Below are 16,704 nucleotides of genomic sequence, written 5' to 3'. Positions count from 1 at the left end.
AAGTAGAGCTGTACTCCAGTGGTATACTGTATGCAAAATAGATACAGTTGGTTGAAAATTAATTACACCTTCTTCTCCAATGGACACTCATATGAAGTTTTACTAATGTCTTATTCTGGTACAGTGTATTTAGCCTTGTAGTATACACTGGTTTTGAATTTTGATGACAACAATATTGATGTATTGTTATTATTGTCAAGATTTTGAAGGCAGGTACATCCTTATTTCAGAACCAACAGTCCTCAAACAAACCAGAGGAACTTTTTAAGGGAGGTAAAAACTTTCTGTATTCAAAAAATTGTTCTCAAAAACTGTAACATCTCTATTGCAACACCAGAAACTGAAACATCACATCTAGCACTCACTGTAAGTTGTATCATAGAATCATAGAACGGTTAGGGTTGGAAAGGACCTTAAGATCATCAAGTTCCAACACCCCTGCCATGGGCAGGGACACCTCACACTAAACCATGCCACCCAAGGCTCCGTCCAACCTGGCCTTGAACACAGCCAGGGATGGAGCATTCACAGCCTCCCTGGGCAACCCATTCCAGTGCTTCACCACCCTAACAGGAAAGAATTTCCTTCTTATATCCAACCTAAACTTCCCCTGTTTAAGTTTTAACCCGTTACCCCTTGTCCTGTCACTACAGTCCCTAATGAAGAGTCCCTCCCCAGCATCCCTATAGACCCCCTTCAGATACTGGAAAGCTGCTATGACGTCTCCATGCAGCCTTCTCTTCTCCAGGCTGAACAGCCTCAACGTCCTCAGCCTGTCTTCATACAGGAGGTGCTCCAGTCCCCTGATCATCCTCGTGGCCCTCCTCTGGACTTGTTTCAACAGTTGCATGTCCTTTTTATGGACACCAGAACTGCACACAATACTCCAAGTGAGGTCTCACGAGAACAGAGTAGAGGGGCAGGATCACCTCCTTTGACCTGCTGGTCATGCTCCTTTTGATGCAGCCCAGGATACGGTTGGCTTTCTGGGCTGCAAGCACACACCGCTGGCTCATATTAAGTTTCTCATTGACAAACACCCCCAAGTCCTTCTCTGCAGGGCTGCTTTGAATCTCTTCTCTGTCCAACCTGTACCTGTGCCAATATGTAGGTCTAGAGATCTTATATTCCTGGGTTTCTGTCAAAATACCTTTGGCTATAGTACCTCAAGTTTTCTAACACTGTAAGATTAGTAAGGTATTTATTGCATTTTACAGCAATAGAACTCATTTTGAATGGAACTGCTGTTAACTCACCCCTGAGGAGTTCATCGTTCCCACGCTGGATGTCTGAGAGACCCTGGCTGAAGTAGGGCTACGACTTAAGGAATGAGACCTATTCACTGAAGATGCACGCTGCATTTGCAGAGATGTTTTGGCTGAAAAGGGACGTTGCTCAGCTGCCTGTGACTGCATAGTCAATATCGATATTGAACGAGGGCAACTTACAGAACGTCTTATTGGACCTGCGGATGATGTGGTGGATGAACTTGATGGAGATTTTGTATTTTTAATTGAAGGTTTCCAGTTTGTTCTACCTGCAGACAAATTAAATGAATGATGTAATTATTTCTTACTCTCTTAACACCCATTTTTCACTCTTTGTAACTATCAGCATGTATGACCAACAGATGTGCACATATGTGGTACTATACTGTATGTTAACTAACTATATCTGTAACAGTCAGTGGTGTCAGATTCCCTAATAATATATTCTTTACATACTCTATAAGATCATTTATTTCTTCCTCATAGTCAGCTTTAATCAGGTAGACTCCAATCCTCCATAACACCTACCAGATGCTCTATAGGTCAAGAAGTATACGGCTACTGTGTGTGGCTTCCTGACTGTAAGAGTACAGAAGCATGAGATAAAATTTGATTGATGAACCCCGTATTTGCAGATCCAGCTCCTGCAGAGCTGTTGTCTTCTGCTAAATAAAGGATGCTGCTATGAAAAATAAAATTTTAAAAGCAGCATTATATGTGTGTAATAACATGATTCTTTGAGACAATACAATGCTAAAACAAAAAGATAACATGCTGCATCTACCATGTTCAACAGAACTTGCTCACACTAATGCTTTGCAGCAAGAAAACAATTACAAAAAAAAACCTGCAGGGATCTCATCTGGAATAAATTACTTTCTATATGTCTCCAGATAAATTTCTTTATCCTTTCTATATTCCAGTGAATTCAAGCTTAATAAGACTATCTTTCACAGAGAAAAGAAAAAAAAAAAAAATCATTCACACCATTTCCAAGTGCAGCCCAGCTGTATCTTTCTCTCTTTAGCATTCCTGGCATCTTTAGCATTCCTGGCAAAAGAATATTTATTTTGTCTGTTTTTTCTTTTTTTTTTTTTTTAAATTTTTATTTATTTTCATTCATTTAGAAAATATTTTAGAGATGACAAAACAAGGAAAGCAGTGTTAAACTGGTTACAAATGTTGATACATTCTACAATTCTGAAGCATTTCATATAAATCATTGTAAATGCCAGGCTTACTTGGAAAAGTGATCATTTAACTCACCTGATCGTTCCAAAGATTTGCATTTATTTTCTTCAAGATCATATGAAACCTTTTTCTCTTTTTTTTCATTGTGATCTTCCTTTTGATCTTCCTTTTCAGTTTCTTCTGCCGATTCTGAAATACTGCTACTGCTATCGCAAGTACTATCACTATTGTAGTACTTAAGTTTCCTTAAGGGCTGTGCACTTTCTGGCATTGAATACAGGGGCTAAAGAAAAAAAAATAGAAAAAGAAAGAAAAAACACCCAAGAAATAAATTTTTTTCAGAATCCCAAAAGGATGCCTTAGTATCACACTAGATCCCTCATTCAGGCAGGTTCATTTGTACATATTTAAAATTAGTTGGGAAGTTTGTCCGTAATTTTAGAAAAAGCTCTTAAATATTCACTACAGAGGAATCCTTATCTTTCTTACACGAACAGCAGCATAACATAGTAAAGGAAAAAGAAATGTTCTATTTCAAGTATCACACTACCAGACACATTGAATCATAAATCAAGCGATACAGAATACATTTACAATCAGTTTCAATCCCTCACTGGTATTTGCAATAACTGAAGCTATAGCTTAGCAGTGATCAATGTGAAGTAAAGAAATACATCGGGGAACTCTGGCAGGCATATATCTGAAAGAGAAAGTGATTAATCCACGTCCTGCAGAAAGGAGAAACTGTAAGAATATAGCAGGCTACACTAGGTGGGTTTGGTGTCCCATACGCACATGGGATTCAGTGTCACTGGGTAATTAATCTTGTGCTATTACCAATACTGACACAAAAATCAAAACATAGGAGACAGAGAAACTGATGGAAGAACACAAACTACAAATGAAAATATTTCTTTTTCCACCTACCATCAGGCAGACAAAAAAAAAAAATGCCGTATCCTCCATTATATTTACTATCCTAAGAAAACTTATGTGGTCACTTTTTTTCTGTACACATTTTCTTTCCAGTAATTTTCTCTCAGTCACAGTAACCTATGGTATGGCCTCATCTTCATAGTCATCTAACGGACTCCAATTAAAACTCAGATTTAAAGAAAACTATAATTTCTGAACATATTTTGGGTCAGAGTGAAACAGAAGAACCCTCAGGGTGAATTTAAATTGCCCTATTATCTTAGCATAATATAATGCACCAAGATTTATTGTGAAGGGCAACAGAAAAAAGCCCCAAGATATCCTGCAAGATACACTCTATAAGTGAACATATTCTACCTAAACTTCTGCTCCAGCCAACGAAGGAAAGAGATTTCTGCCATTAACTTAAAATCAACACTATGTTTATTCAAGTCGAAGCTGCTAGACCAGATAAGAAAGAGCTGAAGAGGAATATTCCATTGAGAAGAGCCCTGGAAGTTGTTCAGGAACACAGGGAATATGTTGGTATCTACTTGCCAAAAGGAGAAATTAAGGTGCCTCAACACCTACTGCTTTCTCAGAAATCCTAACCCTATCAGTCCTAATCCCGATATGCTGTGTATCACAGAGATATATTGATTAAGCATTCCTGATGATTTATTCAAGGTATAATAAACATTTTCAATGAAAACTCACAGAGGCTTTAAAGTAGATCTCACTCTCACTTGTCATATACATGTTCCTCACACATTCTACACTAAACAGTAAGAACATCCTGGCCAAGACTTCACATCAATTAACTTCTTTGTTAATTATTCTTTGAATAAAAAGAAAGGTCAAAGAAATTACAAAAAGCAATAATGATAAATAGTAGCTAGATCTGGGTTTAAACTGTCCTCTTAAAATAAGAGATACTCGATTGTGTGGCAATTGTAATCACCTTGATTTTCCCCTGATGCTAACCTGATTTTTCTTTGATTAAACTCATCTCATTTTATACCAGAATAATAAAAATAAGAGTAATTGCTCATTTCCTCTAAAATATGTTATTTTATTTCCTTAGTTCTTTTTCCTGCACAAACAGGTGCAATGAAATAAACATGACTAAACCTTGCAGTGTGTAAGTGTAAGGTGCCCTCTAGAGGCTAGAAACAAACCAGACATTTTCAGAAGGCATTTGTCATTCTAAGTAGAATTTAGTAATATTTTAATAGCAATCAAAAACGCCTTCATTCTGTGAAATGTTTATCTTTTTTCCTATTCTGAGCTCCTAATTACATTCAAATAAAAATAAGGTTGAAATTCCTAGCAAATATGGAATAGCTATTACATGCAAAGCTTATGCCTGTAGCCTTCATATACAGATACACTTATCACAGTATCACAGTATGTTAGAGATTGGAAGGAGCAGGAACACCTAGATAATGTTACACAGGAATGTGTCCAGGCGGGTTTTGAATGTCTCCAGGGAAGGAGACTCCACAACCTCCCTGGGCAGCCTGTCCAGTGTTCCGTCACCCTCACTGAGAAGAAGTTTTTCTCAAGTTTAAGTGGAACCTCTTGTGTTCCAGTTTGGACCCATTACCCCTTGTCCTATCATTGTTTGCCACTGAGTAGAGCCTGGCTCCATCCTCGTGACACTCCCCCTTTATATATTTATATACACTAATAAGGTCACCCCTCAGTCTCCTCTTCTCCAAACTATAAAGACCCAGCTCCCTCAGTCTTTCCTCATAAGGGAGATGCTCCACTCCCTTAATCATCTTTGTTGCCCTGCGCTGGACTCTCTCCAGCAGCTCCCTGTCCTTGAACTGAGGGGCCCAGAACTGGACACAATATTCCAGATGCGGTCTCACCAGGGCAGAGTAGAGGGGAAGGAGGACCTCTCTCGACCTACTAACCACCCCCCTTCTAATACACCCCAGGATGCCATTGGCCTTCTTGGCCACAAGGGCACAGTGTTGGCTCATGGTCATCCTGTCCTGCACTAGGACCCCCAGGTCCCTCTCCCCTACACTGCTCTCTAACAGGTCATTCCCCAACCTATACTGGAACCTGGGGTTGTTCCTGCCCAGATGCAGGACTCTACACTTTCCCTTCTGGCGTGTCAGCCACTCCTCCCAGCTTAGTGTCATCAGCAAACTTGCTGATAGTACACTCAATTCCCTCATCTAAATCATTGATGAATATATTAAATAATACCGGTCCCAGTACTGACCCTTGAGGCACTCCACTAGTTACAGGCCTCCAACTAGACTCAGCCCCATAGACTACAACTCTCTGGCTTCTCTCCTTCAGCCAGTTCGCAGTCCACCTCACTACCTGATCATCCAGTCCACACTTCCTCAATTTAGCTGTGAGGATGCTGGGGAAGACTGTGTCAAATGCTTTGCTGAAGTCAAGGTAGACCACATCCACCGCTCTGCCATCATCCATCCACCGTGTTATTTCCTCATACTTATGTACGTATGTATAAATGCCTATGTGTGTATATATATGTTTCTATGTATGGAGGGGGATGGGAAGGAAAATGCTTTTCTCCCCTGACTATTCCAGCTGTTCTGTATAGTTTTCTGAGTCCTGACTGATCTTTTTTCCAAGGAAGAGAGTGTGCCCAAGGCAGAGCATCTGCCAGTAGCTTCTGTCAGCAGGCCAGCCAGTGACTTTTAATGGAGGAGAGAACTCCATGACCTGTCGAAAGAATCTTTCATATTGGGTAACATAACATCAAATGTACTGTTCCTCAGGTTTGTTTTGTCAATTAGATCTTGCATATGTTACTTCTTTGCTACGCTAATGGATCTTTATTTGTGGGATTTTATAGCTACAAGAAGGTGAGTTTTACAGTTGGATTATTCTCTTACCTGATAGATGACTGGGCAAAAGTAAATTCTACTGCCTACCTCACTCACCAGATTTCTATACAGATATATGTTTAGATACTACATATCTCATAGCAGATCCTTCACAAAAAGGTGGCCAATTAAATGCATATTATTAGCCATATGCACCTTGCCCCTTACAGGAAAAAGGTGATGCTCTTTTGGTCAAAATACAAGGACCATCCGCAGTGGTCATCTGTATTTCAAAGGGAGTGCATTGGATATTATGCAACCTGGGAAGTCTCAAGTCACATGGCTTCAGTGTAGGCATGGTTTAAATGATTGAGAAGTGTACCAGGACCCTGAAAAACATGCAGTAATAGAGATCCTGCATGAAGCGTGCATACAGCAAGGAAAAGAATCCCTGAAGAATGTAGATTGAGTTTGTTGCTGGGTGGACTTCTTTTTTCCTCTCTTCTTTAAATGAATCTACCACTGTTAAAACACTAGCTCACAAAAATCCCCATATTTGTAATGAGGTTCCTGCAAATCTATCTTAATACTAGACTGGTTACGCAGATCCTCTTTCCAGTATGCATGCCTGCAATAAGACTTAGCTCTTTGGATTCTTGCACATACCTAAAGTACCCCTGCAAGCTCAGGACAATTGTCTACATTCATTTTGCACAGAAATTCCCAGATTTGTACACCATGTCATCAGAAACATAAAATGTTGCAAAAAAAATTTACACACATCTATAAACAAATCCATCAGTACTTAGGAACATAAATGTAGGCTCTTCTAAGCAGACTTGACCTAAAACGTTTACAAACGTATAAGAAACATTTTAGCCAAGCCCAAACTATTTATCTTTACTGGCTTAGAGAGATATGCAGTGTACTTAAGGCAAAGACTTGCATGAACTATGCACACAACCAGAAAGCATTAAGCTAAAAATAATACACATTCACTTTAAAAGCAGATTTTGGATGCAAAACTGGCTCCAAGATATACCATGAAAGAATTTTAGCAAGTAAGCCAGCTACAAATACGTAATAATCATAAGCAATCCTTAGAGGTTCCATAACGCATGTTAGCCCATGATCTCAAAATTCCTAATTTTGGCACTAATTGTTTGGAGATGAAAGCATTCTTTCGGGATAGGCTATGGATATAGAAAGTATTTCATACACTCAAATCAAGCAATCTCTTGTACAACAATTGTTGCCATGTACCATAATTCCTCAAAATTATTTAGACAAGAAAAGAAGGATCTCATGTCCAGTTAAAATTTTAATATTTAGTTGGACAAATGGTAGTTATGTTTCTCATCATACTTTAAAAAAACAAAAAGGCTAATGGCAGTCTGAGGAAGAAAACTTCCACCAGGGTCAGCTAATTATATTCCCCACTTCAAATTGTCAGACTACCCCTCTACAGAGTGAAATGAAAAAACTGGTATCTAAAAATCAGTTACCTTAGGTCCTCGCTGCCTGGTGCATTTTTCCATTAGCTTTTCATCATCTATTTCACACTGCTCCAGAAGATCCAAAATGTCCTCCTCCTAGAAACAGGAATTTCAACACAATTAATTCAAAGTAGGACATATCCTATCCTGTCAAAATTCAAGCACCAGGTGGTAGGAATTTGAAATTACTTTGATTACTAATTCCTGAAAGAAGACTACGCATCCCTCCACAGGAGGATATAAAAGTATTTCTTATAATGCATGCATCTCTGCTTACAATTAACACGAAAGTTAAAATCAAGTCTCTACATCTATTAATGATAAAAGTCTGAAGGAATGGTTGAACAAAGATTCCTGTAAACCTGCTGGTGATGCCAACTACAAAGATGGGAAATTATTTCTCAGATTTCAAATTAAATCACACTATTTTGTTATTTTAAAAAGTTATTTTCCTATGCTATCGCACAGAGGTTTTGGATGTCTTAAACTAGTGGAGCTGGTTTTATGCTATCTCTCAATCCAGTCCATACAGCTGGATGAATGGCCTGGGGACATTACTGGAGGAAGAAGGAGGCAATTACCAGCTCAAAAGCAGTTTCTGCCAACCTCTGGTTTGGCCAGGGGTAAGGCTGAGGAAATGGTAAAGTAGCTTAAAGCCATCTAGCCTGTCTCCAACCTGGGTCCACTGCAGTTCATCCAGATTCAAGGATCTGGCCCCACAAGCTGCACAAAGAATAATAATAAAATGATGGAAACATTATCAAATACTATTTATTATCCATCACACATGATTATCATGAAACTAATCCACAAGGTCACAAAATCACAAGATAAATAACTCCTAGAGCAAATACTTTTTGTGCTGTAGTACCTTCATTCTTTTTAAAGGGTTATTCATTTCCCGTTGAAGAGAAGCTGCTCTCCCAGCAAGAAATGTCTGGAAAGCAGTGGCTAATAAACTCTCATACTTTTCAAGTAATGTCTTGTCATCAGGAGGGTAAATTCGCCTAAAATAGGGGAGAAAAACTGAGTTTAAGATAGAAGCTGAGCTACCTATCACACTAGGAAAAAAAGTAATGCAGTGAATTCAGTCTCTTCTATAATGCATTCGCATCCCATCTGTGATAATTATATAATATCACATCATGAAACATATACTCTGAACATTGCTCTCTAAATCTAATTTTAACTCAGTGAACACAGTCATATTTAAACCAGCAATTAGCCAGTCAAAAAAAAATACCATGGAGGTCATTCCAGAGAGATACCAAAACTCAGTTTTGCAAAGCTCTGAAATTTTAGTGGGTGTGAATGATGCATGCAGGTGTGAATGATTCATGAAATATTAACAAAATATTGCATGTAAAATTCAAAGCCACAAAATAATGTGGATTGGCTGTAAAAGGACATAAAACAGTGAAAATCTGAACAATTACTTTGAATTAATGGGCATGATGTAAAATAAAGATTGAGTATGTGCTGCACTTGAATCATAAATCCTCCAAAATAATGAACAGGAAGAAACAGGTACTAAAGAAAAACAATTTTTCTGGTACACAGATGTACAGGGTAACTCTGATTTTCCATTATATCAGCTATGCTATTACTCTAAATTCACAGGTAAGGAGATTATGACAATATGAGAAGCAAGACTTGGTGATTTATTCATGCTCATCAAGCAACAATGGCTTTGAAGAAAACCACTCCAATCCATGGGTCATGAATGCCTGAAACACAGCCAAAAATTACAAAGGTGGAAGGCTAATTTCTAATGTATTGTAAAGGAATCCATAAGTTAATTCTGCCTGCACTGTGCAAAGCATAGGTACCCTTTATGTATTGAGTGACATTATGTGACTTTTATGATTTTGTAGCCTTTTGTAAACTTTTTACAATATTCTGGAAAGAATAAAAATCCAGGAAAACATCCATCAGCCTCCACAGGCTTTTATTTAATCTATGGATGTCAGTTCAGCAACTGGCTTAGTCAAGTATCAGCCTGCAAGCACAGGTAGCCCACTGATTCCAGCAGCAGTCCTGGGGTAATAAGAAAATCCAAAGCTGTTCTGCCCTTTTACATGTGCATATTCCTCTTTAAATGACCCTTCTCTTTTTCCTAAGGAAAACAAAACGTTTTTGTATTTTTATTGATTTACAGTAACCAAAAAGCTAAATAAAGAGAACATTTGGCTCGTTTTCAGTCAAGAACTGAATAAGAAACCTAAGATGTGATCAGTTGAAAGTTAGACTTTAAAGTTATTGAAAAAGCAAAATGTATTAAAACATCATGTTTCTCTCTCTTGCAGTAAAAGCAGCATGAAAATAACTGCTTCACTGTGGGGCTCTTTTTTGATATACTAGTTTAGCTCCACACAACCATCAAGAAAGGGTGTAATTAAAACTGGGAATGCTACAAAGAAAGACATTTTGTAAGCAAAACCTTAATTCATCAAAAATGAAAATTTCACAGAAAAAAATATTTGTTTAAATGAGAGTTTTACTGGGAGTTATAGAATATTTGTTCCAAAAAGCAGTGATGAAGAATAGCAGTAAAGGCTTTCTAGCTACAGAATAAAAGATGTGAAGTCAGACATCCCATGTCCTGGTTTAATGTTAAAAAGAGTGGGCAAATACTCCCATCATCTCTTCCTAGGTGTACTCCGCTCCCTTTCACCAAATAATCATAGGCCTTGCTTTCACTTCTCATTGAAGCAAATATAAAGAATAACAACAAGAACACCTAACACAAAATTCTTGTTTTCTGGCCAATGCCTATTATAACCAACAAGTTATAATAGCTTCCTTCTGAGCATAGTTTACCAAGGAATTTGAAGATACTTACGTCTAAGCTTATTAAGATACAAAATCAAAGTGCAAAAATATGAATATAGTATCTCTCAAATGCCATTCTATCAAAAATGGTGGAAGCACCAATATATTTTCTGATCTTTTGGCAAGCTCATAGATAACCTGGTATACACATAAATATTTTCTATAAATGCCTACACATAAAAATGCAAAAATTATCTACCACATATACTTGTTTATGTTATTCCTAAAGAATGCCTCAAATACTCAAATACTTCCTACTAACACAGCCAAAAATAATTACCTGTAGTTCCCCATGTGCCTATTTTCATGCTCCTCTTTGGAAATCTGTTTACGTACTTGTGCAAGTCTTTCCTTCTACAAATCAGGAAAATAAGACAATTAAAACAAAGAGCACTTAAGCCACCAGCAAAAAACAACACATCTTTTGCCTTCCTACCAGTTCTTCTTTTCTCCTTTCTAGTGTGTGACGCTGCTTCTCCCAGTCTGAAGAACCTGGCGACAGTTTTTTCATGGAACCTTGACCATACAGTCTTTTTTGAGACTCAGCCTTCTGTTGAGCTAAATTTTTCCTTTTATCACTTGTCCTGAAACACAGATGTTATTCTGTCAACCCAATGCTGCTGCAATGAGATGCACTTTCATCTCACATATATCATCTGTATTTTCCAGTCAGCCATGTTAACTCCATGCCATAAAATTAAAATTGAAACTATCATTAAGAATTTGTTTTCAATACTAACTTTTATGGCTACAATATTTTCACACTTTAAGGTGTTCTTTGATGACTCTGTACTGTGATTTACTGTACAAACATGATTCTATCTATTTTCCTGAGGTGTAGTTTTTTTCCAACATATCCCAACTACAAAGTTTTCCTGTGGGGTAGGGGGTAGGGCTGCTGACTGTATGTGAAACTACTGCCAGCATATTTCTTGTGTGACCACATGCCCATGACTGCACTCCTATCCCCACTTTAAGACCTGTTTGAAAAACCAATTTTTAATAAGTATGAAAATTACTGTTACCATTTATTTTTTGCAAGCACATGAGCAAGAAGAAAAATCAAGTCTGGGTTAATTTCAACAGCAAAACTGCCAGCACAGGAAACATCCCTATTTTGAAAATACCAACGTGGGAGAAAAGGTCTTAATTTTCTCCTAGCCCAGTTCAAATTTCAGACAAGCAAACAAACAAAAAGAAAAAATACCAAATCAAAGCAAAAGAGCGAGCCAGACTGAAGAGGACAAGTTTACCGTATGTTGAGAAGCTTTAATGCATTTAGCAGAACGCCTTTCTTTACATCATAGTCTATTTTTTGATCAGTTCCAAAGCTTGGGGCACGATTAATCTGGAAAAAAAAAAACAACAAGATACAGAAGACTCAGGAATATTCAGGTTCACTGGGGACACATCTATTTTAACAGGCTTTGGAGACACCATTCTTTCAAATACAGCAGAGATTAAGAGAATACATGTTGAGAAGCTCATTTCCATTTCTGTTTTTATTAAAAAATAAGAGCATCGAGTATCACGGGCACTGGAAGCCAGGAGCTGTACCTTTCAGACACCAAGTTATCCAGACTCTTACAAAGAATACCGTTCAAGTACTGGCACTCAGTCTAATCTATTCCTGCTTGCTCCAAGCAGAAAATTTACCATGCAAAGTACTGTTAAACACAGTAACAGGCTATGTGCCATGCTAGGTAGTCCAGCACAGGAAGAGTTAAACTTTCCTAGTCCCCATTCTGAAAGCAACTTCGAATACTTCTCCAAAAAGTAACAACTATATAAGGATATTTATATACATTATATACATGAAGTACATTTAAATAACTCCTCAGATACACCTAGAGATCTAAGTTACTAAATCAGTACATAGTGTGAACACGGAAAATAATAACAGTCTCAGTAACAAAAGGCTTATAAGCCAAGTAAAAGAGATTTAAAATGTGACCATAACTATAAAGGAACAAGGGAAATGCAACTGAGAATCTCTAACACTAAATCACACGCTCAACAGCTAGAGTCCTGACCAACCACCATACAACCACTGCCAAGCTTTGAAGCCCCTGCTTAAGAACTTTATTTTTCAGAAAGCTGTGAGGAGGGATAATGAAGTAGCTCCATCAACATTGCTAGCAACACCTTCCAGGCAGGTAAAAATGTGCATACATGAGGAATGGGTGCTAATGAGAAGCAAGAATCTTGCTTTGATAGTGAATGAGCAAGCAGTACTGGTTACAGAAGGGACAGACACTAAAGAGCTTCAGAAGAGAAAACTAGTACCTTGCGCCCTATGCAAATGAGAAGTGGGATACAGTTAAAGTGTTCAAAGCAGAGGACAATTAAAAAGAAAAATAAAAAAAGCAGCTCATTAAAATTGCATTTTAACACTTTAGATCCATTAGAGTATCTCAGAGCCTTGACAGCTGTGGGGCAGAACTATTTTGGCTGGTGAGTCACCAAATGTCCTATTGCTGAGTCCTAGCTGCCCCATCACTTATGGTGAAATCCAAGGTACCTTTGGCTTTGAGAATCAGCTTGTTTACTGGTTTTGCAGACAGGCTGGCAAAATGAGCAATGAGAGTTGATGTTGAACAAAAAATCATGAAAATTCAGCAGAAATAGAGAAAAGGTGTATACATATTCTTCTTTAGAAGATTCATCCAAATATTTAATTGACCAATCTCCTCAGACTGATCTGCTCATCTGTCACATCACAAGGACTATTTTTTTTTCCTGTACTGTGACAGTACAAATATCTATTGACATCCATTTTCAAAAAGCATGTGAATGTTCCACTTTCAGCTAAACCAGCATGTAAGCAGTAACAGAAATGAGCACAAGGATTAAAACCCAGTTCTCCAGCATTTCATTAGAGAATACTGCTAGCTGGCAAGACTACAGACACACTGCATCTCATTATCAACATGAAATTTAAACAAAACAACTGCATTGATTAAATCCAGCTGATAACTGAAATAAACTGGAAATATTCTGATTCTGAGATTATATTGTCTAATCCAGGAAGGATTTATGAAGTTTTAAAAACATATGCGTGAAGATCCAGTATGAAGCCTTATGCTTCAGTCCAACAAATACTGAAGTACACAAAAAGCTCAGTAGACTGAAAAGAGACATGAAAATCAAGCCCAGACTCCATATTCAGGAGAAATAATAGATGTTGAACAAAATCATATTCTGTACCATGTATTAAACTTCTTTATATTAACATGTTCCAACTGAAAATATCCTTTGAAATGTTTTTGCATGCATTAAAAACAAATGAACAGATAGAAAGATTTTTATTAAACTTCCAACAAATGAATTTCTAATTTTTTATGTACACTGAATCCTTAAAACCAGTGAGACTGCAGTTAGATACAGGGACTTACCTGGAATATGTAAAACGCTGTGTTGGTCTAATATTGAATTCCTAGATATGCATAGACACATGCTCACAAAGCACTGATGCATAAACCTCAGAGCATAGAAAAGTGCACGCTATTGTACCTATATTTGGTTTAGGTATTTCTTAGATTTACAACAATCTGAACTACAACATTGGGCATAAATTCTGCATTACTAAATATTTTATAAATACGTGTTACTTACATGAGCACCAGTGAGAATTAACACTATGAAAAGTGTAAAATAATTTAAATAACAGTTTCTTTCCTACAGGGTAAATTTTGCCAAAAACCTACATCTGGCGCTTCTGAACAAATGAAACTGTACTGACTGTGTCTATTAAGCAGAAAATTAAAGTGGGGTTAGGAAACATATAAGAAGGCATTTGAATTGCTATTATGAAGCAAAATGCTATTATGAGACATAACACAATCACTTGACACTAAGGTTTTTGTCACTTTAATGCAGTCATTTAAGAGGCTGAAAAGCTATGACATTCATAGTTAAAGCTGGAGCATTGCTGTATCACCTGCAGCCTCAATTTTCTGACACTCCATTCATGACTAATGTTTGAAATCCCAATACTACTGTGACCTCAATCCTGAGGAGTAAGCAGAGGCGCAGTAAGAACAGTGATCCAGTTCTGGCCAACTATTGCAAACTTGGCTTGGGGCAGTATGTTTCAGGTAGCAGTAGACACAAGTCCAGTACAAATAAAATCTGAGCAACTGGGTACATCAGAAAGTTAATATATAAAAAGCAGGTGTGAATTTAAGTTCTATATTAACTATGTGTATATGTATAGGTTGCTTTGGATAATTTATCTTAAAAACGTCAAATTTTCTAATCTGTTGCGTACAGCAACACACAGAAAAACTGCTTGATAAATAAATACAATATTCCTCCATACGGACTCCTGGATATAATGTTTCTTACATCTATTATGTTTACAATATCACAGTTTTATCTCCTTACTTTAGCTTCTTTACTTTCTGTGGCTTTCCAATAAATATAAAACTCAATTGTTCACATAAATTTTTACTTCCTCCAACTGAAATCTTCAACTTCTGTTTCATAATTAAAATTTCACTGAAAATTACAGTTTTCACACACAATTAATCAGACTGCTTGTAAGCACAGCAGTTGGGTAACTCAGTGTATTTCAGGATTACATACTTGTAAGTAGAGGACCACATATCTGTAATGCTTAAATTAAGAAGTGTTAAGTTGAAGTACATCCTGTGAGGGCACCCATCAACAGTTAAATCTGCAAATGATTCTGATTTTACAAATATTACACTCCATAAATGTGTAAGATACACCATTTCCATCTTCACCAAGACATGGGACAAACTTCAGCCTGGCATTTCACTTCTTTACCAAACTAGTCAAAGATCATATTCTCACCTGCCATGCTGCAGCCTATTAGCATGGAGTAGAAAAAGAAATTTTTCAATACCTATCATGCATACCTATTGAAAGGACATTTCAAATATAAAGGGAGATCACATGAATTACTTTAAACCTAAAATCAATTGAATAAAAAGTGATACCCTTTCAGTAACAGGAATTTAACCTCTGTTCAATCTGTAGGACAGCATGAATGTTTTGGGAAGGATCTCATTCTTTATCAAAATGATTGAGATTTCTAACAACAGAATTTGAAAGGCAAAAGAAATTTTTAAGCCATAAAAAATCCTGTTATGCAGAATGTTGTTAGTGCCTATCATTGAGCAGATCTTTGATTAGAGACAATCATGAAGCCCATCCTAATTGCTCATTTCTCAACTTCACAAATTGTGCAGTGCTAACCACCTTTTTGTTGGCTTCAGCAGAATGCTGGTTTTCCATGGCCGTTCAAACTAAAACAACTGACTGTTGTAGAAGTGCTTTGTGAAACAGATATGGTTTTTACTGAAGAATACAAGCAAAACAGGTGCTCGTGTTGCAAATCTACAAAGAAAAGTAACTGCTCCCTTTCAAACTTTCAAAAAGCTGCAAAAAAAGGTTTTAAGGAAATGTTAGTAAAATCAATGAACATTTGAAAAAAATCCATCAACATGCAGGTTCAATTACTCAACACCACTGTAAGTGAATGCTGAGTCAGCTCAGCACTGAGAGAGACAAGGTCTGAGTGAATCCAGTTTATTTTGCTGAAGTTTGGTCATTTTCCACCAGGCACATTACTGATTGAAATGCCGACCTTGATCTCAAACAAATAAGATTACATTTATGTAATCTTATGTAAACTTTATGAAAAATAGCATCACAAGAACAATTCAAGTGCCAACAAAATGCGAAGAGATACATCTGAAATGTACTACTTAGAGTATAAATACAAGAAATGCAAATACCATCACCCTATATATTCAGCTGTTTGACATCTACATATAACTACACATGTCGTGGTTTAAACCCAGTCAGGTAACTCGTTCACTCATTCCCCCCCTTCTTTCCCTCCCCCTACTCCCAGAGGGACAGAGAGGAGAATCGAAAAGAATGCAACTCCCATGGGTTGAGATAAGAACAGTTTAGTAACTAAGGTATAACACAAATCACTACTGCTACTACCAATAATAACAATGATAAAGGAAATAACAAGGGAAGACAATACAACACCTCACCACCAGCCAACCGATAACTCGCCCCCCCAGCCCGACCAAGCACTGACCCATACCTCCTCCAACCCTGCAGACTCCCAGCCCTTCCAGGTAACTCTCAGTTACCTCCTGGGCATGACGTGCTGTGGTATGGAATACCTCTTTGGTCAGTTTG

The 16,704-nt window shown here is 37.4% G+C and overlaps 1 protein-coding gene across 11 annotated transcripts in view; it reads right to left on the bottom strand.

Moving 5' to 3' along the window:
• The window catches only part of TTLL7 (tubulin tyrosine ligase like 7), a 72,482-nt gene that overhangs the window by 19,296 nt on the left and 36,482 nt on the right, over positions 1–16,704 (bottom strand). For all 11 annotated transcript variants that reach the window (XR_009963315.1, XM_062611248.1, XM_062611252.1 and 8 more), the window contains 7 exons: positions 11,772–11,866; positions 10,955–11,102; positions 10,799–10,872; positions 8,558–8,693; positions 7,696–7,782; positions 2,535–2,742; positions 1,257–1,537 (listed from right to left, as the gene is read on the bottom strand). Coding sequence is in view for 10 of the 11 variants with exons in the window: in XM_062611248.1 (XP_062467232.1) it covers positions 1,257–1,537; positions 2,535–2,742; positions 7,696–7,782; positions 8,558–8,693; positions 10,799–10,872; positions 10,955–11,102; positions 11,772–11,866 (1,029 nt within the window). In the remaining variant the exon portion in view is untranslated. The remainder of the gene's footprint in view (positions 1–1,256; positions 1,538–2,534; positions 2,743–7,695; positions 7,783–8,557; positions 8,694–10,798; positions 10,873–10,954; positions 11,103–11,771; positions 11,867–16,704) is intronic.

This window comes from Pezoporus occidentalis, unplaced genomic scaffold (genome assembly GCF_034315485.1).
Source record: "Pezoporus occidentalis ecotype Australia unplaced genomic scaffold, CSIRO_AGI_Poc_V1 ctg151, whole genome shotgun sequence".
NCBI lineage: Eukaryota > Metazoa > Chordata > Aves > Psittaciformes > Psittacidae > Pezoporus > Pezoporus occidentalis.
This window is presented reverse-complemented; position numbering and strand designations above follow the sequence as displayed.